Genomic DNA, 23,634 nt, shown 5'->3' with positions numbered 1-23,634 from the left:
CTGTGACAGTGTATGTGTGACTGTGTGTGTGTGGCAGTGTGTGTGTGACAGTGTGCCTGTGACTGTGTGTGTGTGTGTGACAGTGTGCCTGTGACTGTGTGTGTGTGACAGTGTGTGTGTGACAGTGTGCCTGTGACTGTGTATGTGTGACTGTGTGAGTGGCAGTGTGTGTGTGACAGTGTGCCTGTGACTGTGTATGTGTGACTGTGTGAGTGGCAGTGTGTGTGTGACAGTGTGTGTGTGACTGTGTGCCTGTGACTGTGCGTGTGAGATTGTGTGTTAGTGACAGTGTGTGTGTGACAGTGTGCCTGTGACAGTGTGCCTGTGCCTGTGACTGTGCATGTGAGACTGTGTGTGAGTGACAGTGTGTGTGTGACAGTGTGCCTGTGACTGTGTATGTGTGACTGTGTGAGTGGCAGTGTGTGTGTGACAGTGTGCCTGTGACTGTGTGTGTGTGTGTGACTGTGTGCCTGTGACTGTGCGTGTGAGACTGTGTGTGAGTGACAGTGTGTGTGTGACAGTGTGCCTGTGACAGTGTGCCTGTGCCTGTGACTGTGCATGTGAGACTGTGTGTGAGTGACAGTGTGTGTGTGACTGTGCATGTGAGACTGTGTGTGAGTGACAGTGTGTGTGTGACAGTGTGCCTGTGACTGTGCGTGTGAGACTGTGTGTGAGTGACAGTGTGTGTGTGACAGTGTGCCTGTGACTGTGCGTGTGAGACTGTGTGTGAGTGACAGTGTGTGTGTGACAGTGTGCCTGTGACTGTGCGTGTGAGACTGTGTGAGTGACAGTGTGCCTGTTACTGTGCGTGTGACACTGTGAGTGAGTGACAGTGTGTGTGTGTTACAGTGTGCCCGTGACTGTGTGTGAGTGACAGTGTGTGTGTGACAGTGCCTGTGACTGTGCGTGTGAGACTGTGTGTGTGTGACAGTGTGTGTGTGACAGTGTGCCTGTGACTGTGCGTGTGAGACTGTGTGTGAGCGACAGCGAGTGTGTGACAATGCCTGTGACTGTGCGTGTGAGACTGTGTGTGTGACAGTGTGTGTGTGACAGTGTGCCTGTGACTGTGTGTGTGTGACAGTCTGTGTAACAGTGTGCCTGTGACTGTGTGTGTGTGACTGTGTGTGAGTGGCAGTGTGTGTGTGTGACAGTGTGCCTGTGACTGTGTGTGTGTGACAGTGTGTGTGTGACAGTGTGCCTGTGACTGTGTATGTGTGACTGTGTGTGAGTGGCAGTGTGTGTGTGACAGTGTGCCTGTGACTGTGTGTGTGTGTGTGTGACTGTGTGCCTGTGACTGTGCGTGTGAGATTGTGTGTGAGTGACTGTGTGTGACCGTGTGCCTGTGCCTGTGACTGTGCATGTGAGACTGTGTGTGAGTGACAGTGTGTGTGTGACTGTGCATGTGAGACTGTGTGTGAGTGATAGTGTGTGTGACAGGGTGCCTGTGACTGTGCGTGTGAGACTGTGTAAGTGACAGTGTGCCTGTTACTGTGCGTGTGACACTGTGAGTGAGTGACAGTGTGTGTGTGACAGTGTGCCCGTGACTGTGTGTGAGTGACAGTGTGTGTGTGACAGTGCCTGTGACTGTGCGTGTGAGACTGTGTGTGTGTGACAGTGTGTGTGTGACAGTGTGCCTGTGACTGTGCATGTGAGACTGTGTGTGTGTGAGTGTGTGTGTGACAGTGTGCCTGTGACTGTGCATGTGAGACTGTGTGTGTGTGACAGTGTGTGTGTGACAGTGTGCCTGTGACTGTGTGTGTGAGACTGTGTGTGAGTGACAGTGTGTGTGTGTGACTGCGTGTGAGACTGTGTGTGAGTGGCAGTGTGTGTGTGACAGTGTGCCTGTGACTGTGCGTCTGAGACTGTGTGTGAGTGACAGTGCCCGTGACTGTGTGTGAGTGACAGTGTGTGTGTGACAGTGCCTGTGACTGTGCGTCTGAGACTGTGTGTGAGTGGCAGTGTGTGTGTGACAGTGCCTGTGACTGTGCGTGTGAGACTGTGTGTGTGACAGTGTGTGTGTGACTGTGCCTGTGACTGTGCGTGTGAGACTGTGTGTGAGTGACAGTGTGTGTGTGACAGTGCCTGTGACTGTGCGTGTGAGACTGTGTGTGTGTGACAGTGTGTGTGTGACAGTGTGCCTGTGACTGTGCATGTGAGACTGTGTGAGTGACAGTGTGTGTGTGACAGTGTGTGAGTGACAGTGTGTGAGTGGATTTATTGGTGTTGATAGTTGTTAAGATGTTTACTGTGGGTTTATAAAGTGTTAACTGGTTTCATAAATAAACATTGTTTTAATTTAAAAGTACTGTAGATTTCTGCTGTCCATACCTGTAAAGTGGGCCGTGTGCTCCCCATACCACAATCTATTAAAAGTTGTGGGTCAGGTGAACTCCATTATACACTTTGGGGTTCTCTGGCTCATGGGGGTTAAGGAGTACTGGCTGAGGACATGGCTGATTACGCTGGTGAGGAGGTCTGAGACCGAGGTGGAGACCCGATACAATGGGACCCACGTTGCCACCCTTGCTGTCATTCAGCGGTGCATCGGGCTACTTCAAGATGCCTTCAAGACACTCTGGCGGTGCCCTGCAGTACACCCCCCAGATGGTTTCCCACTTTGTGGTGGTCTGCTTTGCCCTCCACAATCTGGCACAGCAGCAGGCCGTCATGTTCCTGGAGGAGGGACATGCGACCTTGTCTGAGGAGGAGGTGTACCAGGAGGGGCTGGAGGACAAACCGGAGGAAGAACCAGAGGATGGTGGACAGGCTGCAGTGAGGGTCCACTAATGAGGCCTGTCCACTAATGTCGCCCACCAAGGTGTGTGTCTCCGCAGTGGTGGAAGGTGCGGGTGATAGCTGTGACCCATTGCCTGTGTTATTCCTGAAGCTCTCTTGGGTGGCGTGAGGGCACAATTCCAGATGGCCCGGCTTCATCGGATGGATACAAGACAACGTGGTCAGTGAGAGGGAAGGATAATTTTGTGGGACAGCAACAACTCACTTGAGACAGGTCTTCTGGGTGAAGAGGCAGTGGATCCTCACCACTCTGGTACAGGCCGACCTCGCTGTCAGCCGGAGCTCTCTCATTGGGAAACCCCATGATTTGCAGAGCCTGTTCCTCATAGCGGCTGATGACTCAGATCTTTGGGACTCCTTCCTCACCCCGTCTTCGCCCTTTCCTGCTTATTATGGGCTACCTTCTCCTGTGGGGACAAAGAGAGGACATTGTGAGCCGCACGTTTGATGGGTCAGGGGGTCACCTATAGCAGGTGGCACTACACCTGGAAATGAAGGGGTTGTGCTGGTGGGTGGCAGGTGGTTCTGAGGAACAAGTTTGAAGATCAGATGTGGGGAGGATGCGAGGTTTCAGCCAGTGGGTGGAGGGGGGAGAAGGGGGTTTGAGGATTTAAGGGGTGGCGGACGGAACAGATGCCAGGAGAGAGGTGGTAACTTACCCTTGCAGCTCGGTGGAGGTTGTTTATCTTAGAACAAACAAAGAACAATACAGCACAGGAACAGGCCCTTCGGCCCTCCAAGCCTGTACCGGTCATGATACCAACCTTTGCCAAAACCCTCAGCACTTCCTTGTGCGGTATCCCTCTACACCCACCCTATCCATATATTTGTCAAGATGCCTTTTGAACGCCGTTAATATATCTGCTTCCACAACCTCCCCTGGCAACGTGTTCCAGGCACTCACCACCTTCTTCGTAAAAATCAAAACTTTGCCCCACGGACCTTAAACCTATGCCCCCTGGTGACTGACCCCTCCACCCTGGGAAAGAGTGCCTGCCCATCCACTCTATCCATACCCCTCATAATCTTGTCGACCTCTATCGGGTCGCCCCTCAACCTCCGTCTTTCTCATGAAAACAGTCTGAGTCTATTCAGCCTCTCTACAGAGACAACACCCTCCAGACCAGGCAACATCCTGGTTAACCTTCTGATGACATTACACGACGGTCCTCCTTGTTAAGATGCCCGCACTGACAGCAGCTGCCATTGCCTCCCCGCTGGCATTGTTGACCCCACTGCTGGTTCTCCGACCCCTCGACGGGCGTGAAATACCCCACCAAACGCAAATTTGACTTTTTAGTAAAAAAAAACATAAATTTGTTGGAGGACAGCTTGTGCAGAGGGCTCAGGTGGAAATGTGGTCTGACTTAACAGTTTCAGCCGAAGTAGATTTCAGTCAAGAATTGTTTGCATAGATACAAATAAAACCAATACACTCTGCTTACAAACTGCAGTCAGGGCTGACCAAGGAGGGGGTGTCAAGTGGTGGGGAATGAGGAGCAGGGTGTGAAGTCGCTCCCATGGCAACACCACAATGAAGCTTTGCCAATTTTAATTCCAGAGCCGCATTTTAATTTTTTTGTTCTTTTATTCTTTCATGGAATGTGGGCTTTGCTGACGAGGCCCAATTGGCCTTCCCTAATTGCCCGTGAACTGAGTGGTTGGTTGGGCCATCTCGGGAAGTTAAGGGTCAACCGAATTGCTGTGGATCTGGTGTCACGCGTAGGCCAGACCGGGTAAGGATGGCAGATTTCCTTCCCTGAAGGACATTAGTGAACCAGACAGAGTTTTTTTTTAACGGTAGTTTCATGGTCACCATTACCGAGACTTAATATTCCAGATTTATTAACTGGATTCAGATTCCACCAGTTGCCATGGTGAGATTTGAGTCCATGGCCCCGGAGCATTAGACTGGGTATCTGGCCCAGCGACAATCATTAATTAACGAATATCCAGTGACATTACAGCTATGTTACTGTCTCCCCAGACTGTCAAAACTATTGTCTACAGAAATGGAATACGCAAACTTTACCCGTAAATTCTGGCCGGCCACCAGGCCCATACGCAATGGGAATGTGACTCCTGAAGTGAGATATTTCAACACTTTTTTCAGGCAGGTTTTCACATCCTGCCTTTGGATATCGGTTACATTTTTGCAGAGAAGAGGTGCTCAGAAATGAGTCCGAGGCCATTCGCCTGATTTTCCAATGCCTACCTCCGGATCCTAGTGGAGAACTATGGGGCAGAGGTCAGAGCTCCACAATCCCCCAGACGAGCTTCCCCAAGTCCGGAATCCAGTGGCACTGTAAAGCAGCAGCTGACAGGGCCAGTGTTTCCCTCCTCACCCCCAGGACTGCACGTCAATGAAGGAATAAGTTGAATGACCTCCTAAAGACAGCAAAGGTGTGGACAGTTCTTCACCTTTCCACCTCTCAGCAGCACCCGTATATCATACTTTTACCCCACCCTCCCAGTGTTTTCAACAGTTCCCCCCCCCCCCCCCCCCCCCCCAATCATACCCTTCAACAACAGTTCACTGCAGCACCTCACTTTCACATTCCAAACACACTCACCTCTCCCGTTGCTGGCTTTACACCGCACAATAGCAACGTTCTCTTCTCACAAGCAACTCTTCCCAGCATTCCTTCCTTACTTCATATTCCACACACAGCTTCACGTTTGTCACCTCCTTCATATTCAACGCACACACTCACTAATCCTCTGACTCTTGGTGTCAGAAACAACACTAGCCCAGCATAATGGCCCCTCCACCCCGCTTCTGCATTACCATAACGCCCTGGTTCAATGAAGAGTGCAGGAGGACATGCCAGGAGCATTGCCAGACAAAACTAAAAATGAGGTGTCAACCTGGTAAAGCTACAGGGTTACTTTCAACGCAAGCAACATGAGTTAGACGGAGCCCAGAGACCCCATAAGAAATAGATTGGATTTAAGTTCTGCAGTGCTGCCACATCCAGTTGTGAATGGTGGTGGACAATTAAACAACTAACCCATGAAGCAAACTCCACAAATACCCCCATCCTAGATGATGGGAGAACCCAGCACATCAATGGGAAAGACAAGGCATTTGCAACCACCTTCGGACAGAGGTGCTGAGTGGTTGATCCTTCTCAGCCACCTCCTGTGGTCAGCTAGTTTGATTCACTACACGTGATGTTAAGAAATGGCTGAAGGCAGTAGATACTGAAAATGCTGTGGGCCCTGACAACATTCCAGCAATAGTACTGACGATCTGTGCTCCAGGACTTGCCGCACTCCTTCCCAAGCTGTTCCAGTATAGCTGTACAACTGTTTACTGATTTGCGTTGCGATGAGCACAAGGACCTGCCTTTCGGGTGTTATTCAACAGAGGCCTGAAGTGCTTTTAATCAAAAACAAAGTTTATTCTACAAATTTAGTTAACATATTTATAAACACACACAGTAAGCATTTTGATCAAATACAAACATAAATACCCCAAACAGCTACGGTACTCTATACATAACCCTTAATAAATTCCCCCTTTTGCTGTTCCAATTTAATAACAAGATCCCATAAACCAGAAAACCCTTTGGAAAGGTGTGGCCCAGCACACACAGCACTCAACACCTGGTTTGGATGCACTTGTGCCCTTTCCAAAACAGCAGGTTCGAATTTCTTCCAGAAATCTTTTGATCACTTATTTTTAAGTGATCAAGCAGTCTGGAAACAGCTTTCAAATGCATATGGAGAAAGAAACCCTTATTTTTCAATTTGTGCAGAACAAAACTAGTTCAAACTCAAAGCGAAAGTAAAACCAGCTCAAAAACAAAAGTATAAACCCAGAGCCACAGCCCAGCTCCACCCACACAATGACATCACTGAAGCCATGTGCTAAGACAAAAACATTTCTTAAAGGGACAGAAGGATGAGGCGAAGATGAGTTTTGTGGTGGCATCATGCTGGAGCTGGAGCTGGTGGAAGATGATCCTTTCAATGGTGAGGCAGGTGGAGTGGAAAGTGAGGTCTAGGGGCTCCCTGCCTTGATTCTGGAAGGCAGGGGAAGGGGTGAGGACAGAGGTGTGGGAGATGGATCAGGCATGGTTGAGAGCCCTGGCAACCACAGGTGGGGGGAAACCTCGGGCAAGGAAAAAGGCAGCAATGTCAGAAGCGCCATTTTTGAAGATGATGTCATCAGCACAGACGCGACGGAGAAACTGGGAGAACGGGATGGAATCCTTACTGGAAGCGGGGTGTGAGGAGCTGTCATCGAGATAGCTGTGAGAATCAGTGGGTTTGCAATAAATACTGGAGGGCAGTCTCCACCGGAAATGGAGATAGAGGTCAAGGAAAGGAAGAGAAGTGTCGGAGGTATGTGAAGGTGAGAGAGGAGTGGAAATTGGGCGTAAAAATCCATCACTTTTTCCAGGTCTACATAAGAGCATGAAGCGGCACTGATACAGCCATCAATGTGGCAGATCATTGTGGAATGGGGCCTGAGTAGAACTGGAACAAGGAGTGTTCCACAGAACCCACAACAAGGCAGGCATAACTGGGCCCTTGCAGGTTCCCATAGCCACACCTTTCATTTGCAGGAAATGAGACAAGTTAAAGGAGAAATTATTTAGTGACAGAACAAGCTTAGCCAGGTGGAGGGGAGTGGTGGTGGACAGGGTTTATTCAGGCTTCTGCTCAAGGAAGAAGTGGAGAGCCCTCGGACCCTCCAGATGGTGGATGGAGGTGTAGAGGGATTGGACATCCCTAGTGACGAAGAGGCCGTTAGGGAAATGCAAATTGTTCGAATGATGCAAGGCATCCGAGGAATCACAAATGAGTGCGGGAAGAAACTGGACAAGGAGAGAGAATATGGAGGTAAGATAATGGGGCAGGAGCAGGCTGATATATTGGGTTTACCATGACAGTCATCGGGATGGATTTTGGGAAGGAGGGAGAACTGTACAGCATTGGGGGGGTTATGAGGTTGGAAGCTGTGGAGGGAAGATCACCAGAGCCAATGAGGTCAGTGACAGTCCTTGAAACCAGACTCACCATGTGATCAACTTACCATTCAACCAGTGAGCTAAGAGGCAGGAAGGAGCTGTCAGCATTGCTCTTTATAGGGCTCATCATTGCCTTCCAGCTGGTTGGCTGATTTGTCATTAAATGGTGCTAGTAACTTTTTGCCCTGCTTTCTGGTTGCAAAACAAAAGTAATTCACATCACTGAGGAGAGGGGTTTGCTGCCATTGCTCTGTATATAGCTGCCTTCTAAATGCTTTTATCACAATCAGGGTCAGGTAGAGCTGCCTGGGCCTGGAGCAGGACAGAACTCTGAGGATAGCAGAAAAGACCAGGAACAGTTTGCACAGGTCCGTCGGCCGACGGCAAAATCGGGAAACGCGATTGGGAGGAGAATCGGTTCTGACACCGAAATCGCGGCAGGCGCCGACTTGGTGGCAAATCGCAATTCTCCGCCGCCTCCACAGTGGTGCCAATGCATTCCAGAACGCATGGACAGTAAAAGCCGTTTGCATATCTGATGTACCATTAATTGGACTCGAGACACGATGAAGATCCAAACTGTGGCTTCAATCAGCTAGTTGTTAGCCCGGTGGTCGACCACAGAGAAAGGCCGACCGACGGGAAACCTGGGTACTTATACCCCGCCTCGGAGGCGGGGTCTACTTGCCTCTCGACCAATTGGTGAGCAGTCACATGACCAGTCCCAGCCAATCAACGAGAGGCACATGACCAGCCAGAGCCAATGGGAAACCAATGCTCTGCACCAATGGCAGTGCTCCCACTCGTATCACCACACCATCATTAGCGGACTGGCCCGGTATTCTCCGGGGCCTCCGCCATTCCCCGCCTCCGATGGACCGAGTTCCCAACGCCGCGGTTCACTTGTGTTTTTAAAAATCGTGAAACCAGCATCGTGGCTGATGAAGGAGGGGGGGTGCGGGTTAGGACACGGAGGGGTGCGACTGTGGGCTGCCAGGCTAGACATTGGCCGGGCTGGCTGGGGTGGGGTCGGGCTCTGCCATGGCCAGGGGGGGGGGATGGTGACGGAGGAATGGGCCGAGTGACCCGAGGTGTCCCACTATGGGACTGGGACAGTGTCCAGGTCATTGCTGTGGGCTGCAAGGCAGCCATCTTGCTGCGCACCCCACTGACCACCCAACTTATTATTTTTAATAATACTTTCCTTGGGCCGCCGACCACGTCCAAGGCCCTCTGCTCAGCCACAGTGAGGGGTCACAGGTTTGGCATTCCCCTCCAGTTTTCTCCCACTCCCCGTGGCCTTCTCATGGGGGGAAACAGTAAACGACAGTGTCAGACAATCAGACACATGTAGCCCATGGGTGGGTAGCTGGTGATCTCAGTATAGGTGCCGATATGTGGGGCAGGGTGAGGGTTCATAGAATTTACAGAGCAGAAAGAGAACATTCGGCCCATCGGGTCTGCACCGGCTCTAAGAAAGAGCACCCTACTTTAACCCATATCTCCACCCTATCCACATAGCCCAGTAATCCCACTTAACCTAAGGGCAATTTAGCCTGGCCAATCCACCCAAACTGCGCATCTTTGACTGTGAGAGGAAACCGGAGCACCCGGAGGAAACCCACGCACACACGGGGAGAACCTGCAGAATCCGCACAGACAGTGACCCAGCAGGGAATCGAACCTGGGACCCTGAAGCTGTGAAGCCACAGTGCTAACCATCATGGTACCATGCTGCCCCAGGTTCGTGTCAAGTTCGGTCGCCCTCTGGGCGCGGAGGGGATGTCGAGTTATGGGAGTGTGGGACAGGGATTAGTGCCAGGGGCACTAATCACCCTGGCCGCCCTGAGGAGGTTGTGCAGATTGTGTCCGGCACTGCTGGCCGGTCCAGACGGGGTTGTTGGCGGGGCTGACCCCCCTCTGACACCACTGCACCCAGGAGGATCGCCAGCTTGGCAGCCGTAAATCATGAGGCCATGTGTCTTGCTGCCATCTTGTTGGCTGGATGGTGTGTGTGGGAAATGAAGTGTTTATATGTGGCTGCAGCTTGTCAGCCTCCTGAGTGTCAATCGCGAATCCAACACCGTTTCTCATTGGAACCGATTGTGTTCCAAGTGGCTGCTCGTCCCTTAACGGTAGCGGAATCGGTCCAGCTTTGCTGTCCTGGAACTCCACGAATCCTGGAACTCCATGAATCCTGGAACTCCACGAATCCTGCCCCGGCATCAACAATTAGTTTGAGGAATGGAGAATCCAGCCCACAGTGTTAGGAAAGGGTTAATCACAGAACTGTATTCAACCACAATCTGTAACCTCATGGCCTGCCATATGTCCCCCTCTACTACCACCACCAAGCCAGGGGGTCAACGCTGGTTCAATGGAGGGTGCAGGAGAACATGTCAGGAGCAACATCAGGCATGCCGAACAATGAGGTGTCAACCTGGTGAAGCTACAACACAGGACTATTTGTGTGCCAAACAGCACAAGCAGCAAGTAATAGACAGATAAAAGCAAATTACTACGGATGCTGGAATCTGAAACGAAAGAGAAAATGCTGGAAAATCTCAGCATCTCTGGCAGCATCTGTATGTAGGGAGAGAAAGGAGCTAACGTTTCGAGTCCGATGACTCTTTGTCAAAGCTAACAGACAGAGAAAGTGGGACACATGAGTTCCGCACACATGAGTGCGGCCTCAACCAGGGCCTGGGATTCATGTCGCATTACATTCACCCCTCCCACCATCCGGCCTGGACTTGCGAAATCCTACCAACTGTCCTGGCTTGAGACAATTCACACTTCTATAACCTGGGGTTACCCCTATCTCTGCATCTGTAAAGACTTGATTACCTGCAAATGCTCGCATTCTAAACATTGTCTGGCATCTTTGACTTTGTCTATATATATATTTCTGGAACATACCTCTTCATTCACCTGAGGAAGGAGCAGTGCTCCGAAAGCTAGTGTTTGAAACAAACCTATTGGACTTTAACCTGGTGTAAGACTTCTTACATTGTGTCAGGTGCCAGAGGAGACTGTCACTGAGCTATGTCATTTGCAGTTGTAACTCAAGCCTGTAACCAGGGCATGAACAGCACTGCCTGTGTCTCTCGAGATACTATCCACCTTAACTGGAGCCAAGATATCAGTCACGTCTCCCAGTTGCCAGCCGATTGCTGTATCAGGGAGGTCACTGAAACTTTATAAACCACAAAAAAGACCAACATCTCTTTTCCCATAGAAGCAGGACAATGGGCACGAGAAAATGCACCTGTTTCATTCTACCCCTGAAGCAAGGTTGCCTTCTGTGCTCTCCATCACCAGGAGAGGACAAGCAGGCACCTCTACCATGGAGGTGCCTCAGGTACCTCATGAATCTGCACATTAGAGTGAGACTAGCTGTGTCGCAGATTTATGGGCAGATATGCTAAAACAATATTATGTTGAGTAACAACCTTTAACAATCTGATATGCAGATTTGTCAATAAGTGATTCCGCCCACAATGTAAGAAGTCTTACAACACCAGGTTAAAGTCCAACAGGTTTGTTTCAAACACTAGCTTTCGGAGCACTGCTCCTTCCTCAGGTGAATGAGGAATGAGGTGTGGCGCCAATCAGTCTGTGGCTGTAGTGGCTTCTTGATTGGAGTCCTATTGTTCTGGGGAACGGGCCATTAGAATGCAAACGAACGGGGGTTTCGATCAGGTCTAGCTACCTGTGTTTCAAATACAGAGAAGCTCCGTAAATGTCTGAGTCCTGGGTAGGCCATAATTCCCATGGTCCTTTGCAGGTGGCCATCTCAGATGGCTACATCCCGTCCTCTTGATCCTGAACGCGAAGCGTGGTGGATCACACTATTGATCCCCGTCCATCTTTGGTGTACCGGTCACCCTTGGTCAAGGCTAGGTTCTACTCTATCCGATCCTATGTTTTGGGGCATTTACCTAATATTTATTAACACATACATTAATTAATCTCTAACGGGTCACTATAAAACATTTCACTATTAAACATTTAACTTATCCGTACAGCTGATTACTAACTAACACTATCTAACTAACACTATCTAACTAACACTATCTAACTAACACTATCTAACTAATACTATCTAACTAACACTATCTAAGTTACTCTCATGCTGCTGGCAATTATCAAAAAGAACTTCCGTACAGTACAAACATTTTGAAACAGCAGCATTACATTTCTACTTAATTCTGGTAATGTTTACAGAGGTACATGGTTTTAATTCTTAGCAGCAATTAATACATTTGTTCAGTTTTGTTGAATTCCAAAGAAGGGGGCTGGGAGTATATATATCGGGGAGCGGGAGGCTTTGACTCACCATTTACAGGGTCGGAGTATCTGGATGACACTGCAGATTATTGCAATTACTAAAAGGGCCTCTACTGTGTATGAAAGGGGTTTCCATTTGGCAATGTTTTCCCACCAAGTAGGGGTTTCGGTGTCTGTCTTTGTGTGTGGTGTAGTGTCCAGGCTAGGGGTATCATGTTGTGTGGTAGTGTTCGGGCCTGGCGTGGTGTACATTAAAATAGTCCGTTGCGCGCGCAGTTGCAGAAGTCCAGCGAGGATCCAAACGCATGCCAGCATCCTTGCTTCATCCTGTGTTTACTGCGTAATCCTGGGGGTGCAAGCATAGTATCCAGGGCCGGCTCAAGGTACCGGCAACTCGGGCAGTCGCCCGGGGCGCCATCAAGGAGTGCATGACCGGCGTCATAGACCCGGCTCCACGTAAAAGACTTGGGTCCTGCGCATGCGCAGTTGGGCCGGTGCCAACCAGCGCATGCGCGGTGGCCACCCTCCCCCAAGCCGCCCCGCACAAACATGGCGGATGGATCCAGGCTCGCCGGTGGAAGAAAGGAGGCCTGCCGACAGAGAGACCGGCCCGCCGATCGGTGGGTCCCGATCATGTACCAGGTCACCCCGGCGCCCCCCCCCCCCCCCCCCCCCCGGTGAACGGAGCCCCCCCCCCCCCCTCCGAAGGGCGCCGAAGTTCAGCTTGCCCGGGGCGCCACCAACCCTAGGACCGTTTCTGATAGTATCTGTTATTATCTTTGGTTAATATCTTGTTTCATTTGTCTTTCTCTCCTTACTCCAATTTACCCATTATGATCGTCACCATGTGTGACTCCCTCATTTAAAAAAAAATACTATTTTGAGAGACAGGACATGCCAACTATTTCTTTGTAAGTGCAGAGATTCTCACAGCTGGTGGTCGATGCGGGGAGTGGGCGGACAATTTATCCGTCCAGTCTTTCCTTTACTGCAACCAGTGATGGCTGAGGCTCATCTTAACCAGACAAATTTTAGGGTGGCCAGTTTTATAAAGTTTCTCCATCCCAGAGTCCAGAGGTAGTTTGCGTGTAGCAGCATATGTGGCAACCAAGTGTATCATATGTGTAAATAGCAGGTGGGGAACAACCATAGGGTCGCGGAAGGTAAAGGGATGTACAGACTGTGGCAAAGGACATTCTTTAAACCACAATGTGAGAGCAGAGAAGGGAAAACTAAGACCTGCCAAAGACAGTGAAAAGCGTAAGAACCATTCCAGAGTACTCAAGGTGACGGGAACATGAGGTGCGTGTGGGCCGTGGCAGGGCAAGAACAGGTGGAATCCCCGGGTAGGGCGGTGATCAGTGCCGTTGCTCTACTACCCGAGCTTAACTGACCGGATGCATTTGGGGTCCTCAGGCAGGGCGGGGATTAATGCCATTATTCCCTCCCTGGGTGATCTAATGAGTGGAAAGAATTTGTAGTCATGTGAGATCCAACAATTGTGCCTTTAACATCCATTGGTCAGTAAATTGCGTCTGTGTGTCTGTGAGGAGAGCAACTATGACTGTATCAAGAAATTGGATGTCAGGCTGACATCAATTAAAACCATGTATTGGGAAGAAAAGAAGAAGAAAAAAGGCAGGCAGGCTCCATCAGAAATTAGGACACCGTAATTCATATCATCTGGACACCTCAGGGTTCTGTATCAAACAGCTTTGGAAAAGCATTACTGAAACGAGAGTCAGTATCTGAATCATCACCATCTCCCGGTTGCCAGACCCGTATCTGCCGTTTCTGTTCCATGGCCGCGTGGGCCGTTGGATAATCGGAATCGGCGTGTCTTACCAGTCTACAAGAGTTGCCGCAGTGTCAAAGAGGGGCTTGTTTGGTATGGGGCGGTGGGAGTGGAGGGCAAGTTACTGATGTCGGGCGGTGGCTATGGCAGTGGATGTGGCGGTGGCTGGGGGAGGGCATATAGGGGGCCAAAGGTATCTGAGTCATGGTTCCGGGGGCTGGGGTGGGAAGAGGGATTGCACCAGTGGTCAGGGGCAGTGATCAATTCGGGGAGGCTGTTGCTGTCGTTGGAGTCAAGTTCAACGTGAAAGTCTGTACTTGTGGGCGAGACAAGTTTGGGTCTGTGGGCGTGGACGTGCTGGCATGGCTGGGGGAGGGTTGGCGTAGGGATCGGACTAGGTTGTTGATGGGCGGGGCTTGATCGTCTCCTATTGACAGAGAGATGTGGTGGGAGTGGCTACATTGAGATCCGTAGACTTTGAGTTGGTTGATGTGGAACCAACCAGTTTTGCCATTGGGGTATGTTATCTTGTACACGGAGGGGCTCACTTTGTCCGAAATGGAGTAGGGTCCTGCAAATTTGGGGGAGAGGAAAGAACTGGGGTTGTAAAGGGAAACCATTACTTGCTGACCGACTGTGTACTCTACGGGGTGGATGGTTTTGTCAAAGCAGGCTTTACTCTGCTTCCTTCTAGCGCCTAGTTGGACAGCTGCAGCGAGCTGTTCTGCTTTAATATTCTCTGTGACTTGTTGGACTGTTTTTTTGTGGGTGAGGGCGGTGACTGTGGGGCTTGCCAAATCGAGACCCAATAAATATTCAATTCCCTTCATGGGCCGTCCGGTCATGAGAGTGTGGGGGGTAAATCCTGTGGAACTGGAAACAGTGTTCCGAATAAACATAAGGGCAAATGGGAGAACTGGGTCCCATGTGGTATTATTCTGCTGCACCATCTTTGTAATGGCCGCTTTTAGAGTGCGATTCATTCTCTCGAAAATGCCGCTGGATTAGGGGGTGATAGACTATGTGGAATTTTTGCCTATTTCCAAAAATTGTTAAAACATTTTGCATGACTCTGGCGGTGAAGTGGGAACCTTGGTCTGACTCAATGTGTTGGGAGACCCCAGTGTGTGAATATCTGTTGGATCAAAATCTTAGCGGTGGCCTTTGCTGTGTTTGTCCGTGAGGGAAATGCTTCTACCCATTTAGTAAAGGTGTCGATTACAACCAGCACATATTTGAAACCATTTCTGCCACGGGGGAGGGGGGCACTGAAGTCGAGTTGCAAGTTCTTCATTGAAAATCAAAGGGAGATCATTGTCTGAGAAAATGACCTGCTGTAGCAGTGGGGCAACAATGGGCTCATTGACGTGAACAGTGATGTGTTGTCATCATCCTTTATACAATGAAGGAGCCACAAAACAAAAAGAAAGCTGGCGAGCAGAGATGGTGGGCGAGATTCTCCGGACTCATGACGGGTCGGAGAATAGCGGGCGTCGGAAATTTTTACGGCGACGCTGTTCCGACGCCCTCCCGCTATTCTCCGAACCCCGCAAAATGTCGGAGTCGCCATTCCCGACAAACGCCTCCTTCCCGCCCCTGACACGACCAGAATCGCCACTGATAGCCCCCCCCCGCTATTCACCGGCCCGGATGGGCCGAAGTCCCGACGTCATGGCGCCCTGTTTGCACATCGTGAAACACACCTGCTTTTTAAATTCGTCAACCAGTCGGCCTGGCTGACGACAGCTTGGAGGAGGTCAGGGCACCACTCAGCGCACCGCTCAGCGCACCGCTCAGCGCACCGCTCAGCGCACCGCTCGAGTCTGGCCACAACGGGGAAGGCATCCCTGAGAACGGAAGGGGGTCCAGAGCGGGGGGAGTGTGGGGCGACGGGGGAGGCAGTGGGGGGTGACGGGGGAGGCAGTGGGGGGCGACGGGGGAGGCAGTGGGGGAGACGGGGGAGGCAGTGGGGGGAGACGGGGGAGGCAGTGGGGGGCCACGGGGGAGGCAGTGGGGGAGACGGGGGAGGCAGTGGGGAGCGACGGAGGGGGGGGGGGTTAGGTAGAGAGTGAGCCGTCCAACCCCGTAACAATATGTCTGCCAGCATGCCATGGTGTGCCGGTGACGAGGACACGGTCGCTGGTTCCCCTGTGGCTTCCGGACACAGGCCACTGACGCACCCGTGAGGAGGCCATAGTTTACTGGCCGTTGGATGCAGAAAGTGACCAGGGGTTAGGCTGACCGCGTGTCAGCAGCGCGACCAGGCCACCGGGACACACTGGTATCCCATGGCTGGCGGCTGCCGAGGTGTCGACTAACCTCCGTCTAACATGTCCCGTTTCTCTGCCTCCCACCACCCTTCTGTAGGTTAGCACGATGTATGGGAACAGAACGGCAATGTTCTGCGCAGTGGTTGGGACCGCTCTACTGGATTTGGAGATGCAGCAGCATCCACACCCACAACCCGCAGTGGCTGCAGGGCCAGCTGCAGCAGCAGAGGGAAGGGCCGAGGAGTTGCCAGTCTTCGAGCAGCATGGGGGGGAGGAGGAGGAGGAAGAGGAAGAGGAGAGAGTGAGGGTGCAGCCACGGCGCCAGAGGCGACGACCAAAGCCGAGGGTGTACCGTGTCCGGGTCTCTTTCCTAACAATGCCGGACATCACCTGCAGGAGAAGACTCCGGCTGAGTAGGCAGACGGTGATACATATCTGCCAACTCCTGTCGCACCTCGCCCCACGTGGAACGGGGGGCGGACACGCGATCCCGGTTGCCATCAAGGTGACGGTCGCTCTGAACTTCTATGCTACCGGCTCCTTCCAGTCTCCGGGGACGTCTCCGGGATCTCCCAGTCATCGGTGCACAGGTGCATCCGGGATGTGACCGATGCCCTCTATGCCATCGCGGACCACTACATCACCTTTCCCGAGGACCAAGCAAGTCAAGACTCACGAGCCCGTGGATTTGCCAGTGTGGCCGGGATACCGAGGGTTCAGGGGTCAATCGACTGTGTTCACGTCCCCATGCGCCCGCCTGCTGTGGACAAGGAAGTGTTCACAAACAGGAGGGGGACATACTCCATTAATGTCCAGGTGGTATGCGACCCCCACATGAGGTTCATGAACGTCTCTGCAAGGTTCCCAGGGAGTGGGCATGACTCCTACATACTAGCGCAGTCGTTCATCCCTGCGATGTTTGAGGGACGTCCCCCCCCCGGCTGAGGGGCTGGTTGCTAGGCGACAGGGGTTATCCGCTGAGGTCTTGGCTGATGACGCCTATACGGAGGCCTCAGACCAATGCGGAAACACGATACAACGAGGCCCATGCAGCAACCAGGGGTGTGGTGGAGCGCTGCCTTGGCCTCCTGAAGATGAGATTCAGGTGCCTGGACCGCTCCGGAGGGGCCCTGCAGTACCAGGCCGACAGGGTCGCTCGCATTGTAGTGGTCTGCTGTGCGCTGCACAACATCGCGATGCAGAGGGGAGATGACCTGTTGCAGGAGGAGGAGGGAGAAGCTAGTGGCAGTGGTGCCAGCACAGAGGAGGAGGAGGAGGAGGAGGAGGCAAGGGAGGAGGAGGAGGAGGAGGAGGAGGAGGAGGAGGAGGCTGGCGGAGTGGCGGGCGCAGAACGCAGACACGACCCAGGTGCTGGTGATGTCCAGGAGGCGGCACGACGGACCCGGCAAGGACGGCGGGCACGCGACGCCCTGGTGGCAGCACGGTTCACGCATCGCATGTGACGTCCCCGATGAACACCAAACCACCACCTGCATCGCTAGTCATGCAGAGGGTCACCACACAACTGCCACCACCACAACCCCCCCCCCCCCCCCCTCAGTGTACACTGCTCCACTTCGACATGACGCTTATCACTGGGTGCAGACGGAATGGCACAACATTGATGGCTGTGTCAGCGGGTGTGATCAGTGCCATGTGGAATGATGACAGCCCGCTCTGCGAAGAGCTGTGAGCTCAGAATCGTTAGAGAGAGTCTGACCCATGGCAATAGCTGAACCATCCACCTTGGTGGCCGCAGAGTTCGTCACTGACACTCCATCACGTGCCCGCGTGGGCTAGCTGTGGGAGGGGGTAGGGGCAGGGACTGCACACCCGGCACCGAGGTTTCACCACCCGTCACCCCTAGCGACACTCGGTCACCATCACGATTCCTGTGGCTGTGGAACAATCACACGGTATTACAAGTAAGGTGGAACAGTGCGTTTAATATTAACAATTATTTACAGGTGCCCTAGCCCCTACAACTAAACTGTGCCCTTCACCCGTGCCAACTTACTCAGTGTCTTTCTTAGTTGCGTTACGGGCCCTACCACTACGTCTAAGTGACTCCCCAGATGATACAGCAGGAGTGGAGGAGGATTGCTGCGAATCGCCCCCCTCGACTCGTTTCTCCTTGGCTAAGCGTTTCCTGGGGCGACCAGGCCTTGATGGGCCAGGCTGCTCTGCGGGCGTCTCGGGTGACATTGTGCCACCCTGCTCTGCCTGCTGCCCACCCGATGCACCAGGGATGGGACGGGGGGAGGCCGGGAATTCCGGGACGTCCCGTGATGGAGTTAATGGGACGGACCCCGAAACCTCCTCCTCCCTCGGGGAGCCCGGTGGCCCCCGGGCCTCACTTTGGGACAGAGGTGCGAGCAGGGAGGTGCCCCGTCGCACCACCGACACCTGGCGCTGCCAGTCCTGGAGGCCTGCAACGGTATCCACCAGGATCCGAAGGTTTGCAGAGACGGAGTCCAGGGAGTTAGACATTCCTGCCAGGGACTGTGCGATATCAACCTGTGTGTGCACGACGCCATCCAGCACATGTGTCAGGCGGTTGATGGTCTCCGCGACCGACTGCTGCGACTGGGCCATGACCTGCTGAGACTCGGCCATGGCCCGCAGGGCGCCGGCAATGTCGTTTTGGCTCTGGCACATTGCTGCCTGTGAGAGGGCAACCCTGTCCAGGGCCGAGGATGACGCGTGCACATTAACCCCAACGTGTTGCATAACCTGACCCATTGCCTCCACCGCGGATGCCACCCGTGCGGTGTCGGACTGGGTCTCTGGCATGAGCGGCACCACTCCCTGCTCTTGGACGCGGTTCGACTCCTCTAACAGCGTCTGCAGAGCCAGGAAGGCTGCCCTCCTCCCGCCATTGTTTCCCTGGGTTTCCTGAGGCATCGGCTGTGCGGGTGGGTTGATAAACTCCAGGAACTCAGAAAACGTCTGGGAGCCAGCTGCATCCTGGGCCTGGTCTGGCCTCCGCGAGTCCGGGCCCTCTGTTGCTCCGACCTCCACCTGCTGTACCTGCTCAGCTGTGATGTGCCAACCAGACTGTGCCCCAGGAGACTCATCACTAAATAGGCCAGCCGGGGTGTGTGTCTCTGGGATGATGGATGTGGTGGGAGAAAGCAGTGCCGCAAGCCCGACGCTCTCAATGTTTAGGGCCTCCTCCAGGGTGTGGGGCTGCTCAGCGACAGGAGGGTTGTCCCTGGCCATTTCTGGTGGTGGTGGTGGACTTCGAACCCTCTGTGTGTCCTGGTCCGCAGATTGGGTTGGGGCGGATAGGGCTGCCCGCTGATCGGGCACCCTCTGTTGTGAGGCCCCGGGTGAGGTGGCGGCAGATTCCTGTCTCCGTCTGGAGGCAGACGGCCCTGGTCGTTCGGCATCACGTCCTAGGGAAGAGAATGAGACGGGTTATTTCGATTTGCTCGGCAGGCCGCTGGACGGTTCCAGTGGGCAGGGTGTGAAGGGACAGAGGATGGGGGAGGTATCCCAGTGGGCAGGGTGTGTGAAGGGACAGAGGATGGGGGAGGGGTGAGTGTTTGTCAGGGAGGGTTGTCTCACTTGCTGCAGTTCCGCCAACCTCGCATTGCGTGATATCGCGGGTGGCAGACCCCCCAACAAGGTCCAGGGCCCTCTGTTCAAAGGTGCTGAGGGGGTGCAGGTTGGGCGAACCCCCTCCAGTCTTGTGCCGCTCACGGTGGTTATGAGCGGCCTTGGCCTGTTGGGGGAGGGAACATAGGTAGATCATTACAAAACGGTAGGTATCAGCAGTCCGTTCAGATACTGGCACAGTTTGGGGGGGCAAGTTGTCATAAGACGATTGCATCTCTCCTCGGGGCCAGAGCGCTGGGTCTGTGACAACTTTGTGAACCACCCTCAAATAACTCTGCCCCAATCCCTCTCCCCCCCTCCCGTGCCGGGGTGGGGGTGCTTAAGTTAAGGGGGAGGGATGGTTGTGACTAGGGGGCACCCTCATGGCACTTACCCTGGCAGACCTGGTGAGGTCGTGTAGCTTCTTCCTACATTGCTCTGCTGAGCGAGGGGTCTGCCCCACAGCACTGACGGCAGCAGCCACGTCACGCCAGGCCTGGCGTACCGCGCTGGCAGGTTGGCAATGCCCTCTCCGCGGGCGGATGATGCCCCTCCTCTGCTCCACGGCATCGAGCAGCGCCTCGACGTCAGCATCTACAAAGCGAGGAGCAGCTCTCCTCGGCTCCGACATCCTGCCCGACAGATTCTGTGGTCGCCCGCGCCTTTTTACGGCGTCGGGCGGCGTCACGTGGGCGTGATCGTGTCGTTGTCGCGTTCCGTCGTCATCACGCACGTAATTGACGCGGCCGCGCTACTAGCCCATTTCCAGGAAGTGAATCCGTCGGGAAATGAAGCCTTCGCAACCGTCGTAAAACGCTCCCGATTTTTACGACGGTTTTACGACTTTCCGCGGGTGCGGAGAATTTCGCCCGGTGTTGCTTGATATGGAAGTGGGGATTATGTCGGTGATTAAGGCTGCTGGGGCTCTGGAATTATATTGGGGGCTGAGATGGGTCCAGGGCTGGGTGCATCAAAACTTCCTCATTCTTCTTTGGGGGTGACAGAAGAGAACTCCAGGAACCTGCGAGAGCATCTTTCTAAAGATAAAGCTGATTAACAGCACGGTAGCATTGTGGTTAGCACAATTGCTTCACAGCTCCAGGGTCCCAGGTTCGATTCCTGGCTTGGGTCACTGTCTGTGCGGAGTCTGCACGTTCTCACCGTGTGTGCATGGGTTTCCTCCGGGTGCTCCGGTTTCCTCCCACAGTCCAAAGATGTGCAGGTTAGGTGGATTGGCCATGATAAATTGCCCTTAGTGTCCAAAATTGCCTTTAGTGTTGGGTGGGGTTACTGGGTTATGGGGATAGGGATGAGTTGTTGACCTTGGGTAGGGTGCTCTTTCCAAGAGCCGGTGCAGACTCGATGGGCTGAATGGCCTCCTTCTGCACTGTAAATTCTATGATAATAACACCTCTGCTCTGTTTTCTGTCCCTGAGCCTGCCACTATTGACTAACACCAGCTTCAATGCAGCACGCAATTCCACCTCAAATCCAGCATCCAGTGTCCCCACTTACACCACAGGAACCAGCTTACACCAGTAGCTCACAAGGCTTCTTCCACTTGGCAGAACTGGCCAAAACTGATTAGGGGGCGGGCGGGCGGGGGGGAAGGTGGCGACAGACATTTGCTGTTAATTAAGTGTGATGTGTGGAGGGATTAATTCAGTTTTGCTTGTGTCATACTGCCCTGGTACAGCAGCTATTTTCTGGGATATCTGCCAACATTTCCATAGCAATTTACATCATCCACGCACCCCCACCCCCCTCTCCGTTTCCCCTCCACCCCCACGGCGAGCAGTCAGGAGAGATTATGAGTGATTTTGATATAATTAGAGATAATTACCAATTCATAGTTTACAAGACAGAAACTCCATTTTATTTTTCTGCCTTACTCTTTTCTTTTTGAAAATATTTTATTGTTGCTTCAACTAACAGTTACCGAACACAATACAAAAAAAAAGAAAAGAAGAAGAGCTGGGTTTCTCACGGAGAGTATCACACAACGATAATGAAGAAAACTGTACGGTTTGAAAAACCAGCCCCGAGCCCCTCGTCGTCACCTCGTCCTGACTATTCCGGTTCGATCCAACTATCTGCTTACCACCCAACTAACAACCCCGCCCGGCCGGACGACGCACTCAACCACTTGCGGTGGCACGGTAGCACAGTACTTAGCACTGTTGCTTCACAGCTCCAGGGTCACAGGTTCGATTCCCGGCTTGGGACACTGTCTGTGCGGAGTCTGCACATTCTCCCCGTGTCTGCGTGGGTTTCCTCCGGGTGCTCCGGTTTCCTACCTCAAGTCCCGAAAGACGTGCTGGTGGGTAATTTGGACATTCTGAATTCTCCCTCTGTGTACCCGAACAGGCGCCAGAATGTGGCGACTAGGAGCTTTCCACAGTAACTTGAAAATTAAAATGAAACGAAAATCGCTTATTGTCACGAGTAGGCTTCAATGAAGTTACTGTGAAAAGCCCCTAGTCGCCACATTCCGGCGCCTGTTCGGGGAGGCCGGTACTTCATTGTGGTGTTAATGTAAGCTGGCTTGTGACAATAAAAATTATGACTTATCCCACCCTACCCATCACACTCACCCTTTCACTCATCCATTCATGAACAGGTTGGGCCTTTATTTTTAAACCCCTTATTTTTAAACAGTGACCCCTAGTTCTGGATTCACAAGAAGAAATACCCTCTCCACACCCACCCTGTCAATGGGCGCTATTTATCGAGTAACCTGCCACGAAACCCGCGAAGGCAGGAGGCGGCCCGCTATTGGCCGACAGCGGGATCTTCGGGTCCTGCTGTTATCAATGGGGTTTCCTATTGAATGCACCCCTCGCTGCTGCCAAACCCATGACGCCGTCTGAGAGACCGGAAAATCCTGCCGGAGTGAACGGCGGGAATGTTCCAACCTAATGTTCAATCAAGTGGCCTCTTACCCGCCTCTGCCCAATCTTTCCTCAAAGGGAACTCGCCCATTCCAGGTAAACCTCCTCTGAACTGTTTCCAATACATTTTCATCCTTCCTAAAATAAAGTGACCAATATTGTACACTCCAGATGAGGTCTTACTAGTGTTCAGTGTAACTGAAGCATAGCCTCCCTACTTTTATATTCAATTCCCCTTGCAATAAATTATAACATTCAATTAGCTTTCCTAATCACTTGCTGCACCTCCATACCAGCCTTTTGTGATTCATGCACTAAATCATCCAGATCCCTTTACATCTCAGCCCTCTGCAATCTCTCACCATTCAGATCAAATTATTCTATTCATCCTGCTAAAATTGACAGTTTCACACCTTCCCACATTCTACTCCATTTGTCAGATTTTTGCCTACTCACCTATCTATATCTTTTTGTAGCCCCCTTATGTCCTCTTCACTACTTACTTTCCTACCTATCTTTGTGTCCCCAGCAAATTGGCAACCATCATAGCCTCCCAATGAAGCATTCACCGAAAGTCCTATAAACTCCATTGACTGCAGATGATGTTGGTGTTAGTGGAGGGCAGGATGATTCGAGCTTAGCAATTCCCTGATGTACTATCAATTGCACGAAAGACTCAGATTCGTACAATTGTGGCTTTATTACAGTCAGATGCGTGGCCTCCTGCTGCAGCTGGCGAAATGGCTGACCAGGAGGAGTCATGCCTATTTATATGGCTCCCTGTGGGCGGAGCCAGCCGGCAGGGGCCATCGGCGAACCCGGAGCGTAGGTCCCACTGTACATCCCCTAATACAGGTGCACTCAGTTAACACAGTGGATCACCACATTCACCCCCTGTTAAAAATGAGTCCGGCGGGGGTGACGTGGAACTATATACAGAGTAATTTGCAGAGGGGAGGGGGAGAAAAATGTGTCCATCTTGTAGTCTGGTGCAGCATGGTAGCATGGTGGTT

The 23,634-nt window shown here is 52.5% G+C and overlaps 1 protein-coding gene across 4 annotated transcripts in view; it reads right to left on the bottom strand.

The window, feature by feature from the left end:
* Window positions 1-23,634, bottom strand: part of ddo (D-aspartate oxidase) — a 216,476-nt gene that overhangs the window by 187,167 nt on the left and 5,675 nt on the right. The window contains exon 1 of one of the 4 annotated variants that reach the window (XM_038799170.1): window positions 3,002-3,203. The exons of 1 other annotated variant lie outside the window; for it this stretch is intronic. In XM_038799170.1, coding sequence (XP_038655098.1) covers window positions 3,002-3,100 — 99 coding nt within the window. In that variant the 5' untranslated portion in view covers window positions 3,101-3,203. Of the gene's footprint in view, window positions 1-3,001; window positions 3,204-23,634 lie in introns of those variants that run through there. 2 more of the 4 variants (XM_038799168.1, XM_038799169.1) reach the window with 2 other exon arrangements.

Source organism: Scyliorhinus canicula, chromosome 6 (genome assembly GCF_902713615.1).
Source record: "Scyliorhinus canicula chromosome 6, sScyCan1.1, whole genome shotgun sequence".
NCBI lineage: Eukaryota > Metazoa > Chordata > Chondrichthyes > Carcharhiniformes > Scyliorhinidae > Scyliorhinus > Scyliorhinus canicula.
Note: the sequence above shows the minus strand (reverse complement) of the source record. Positions and strands in the feature narration are given on the sequence as shown.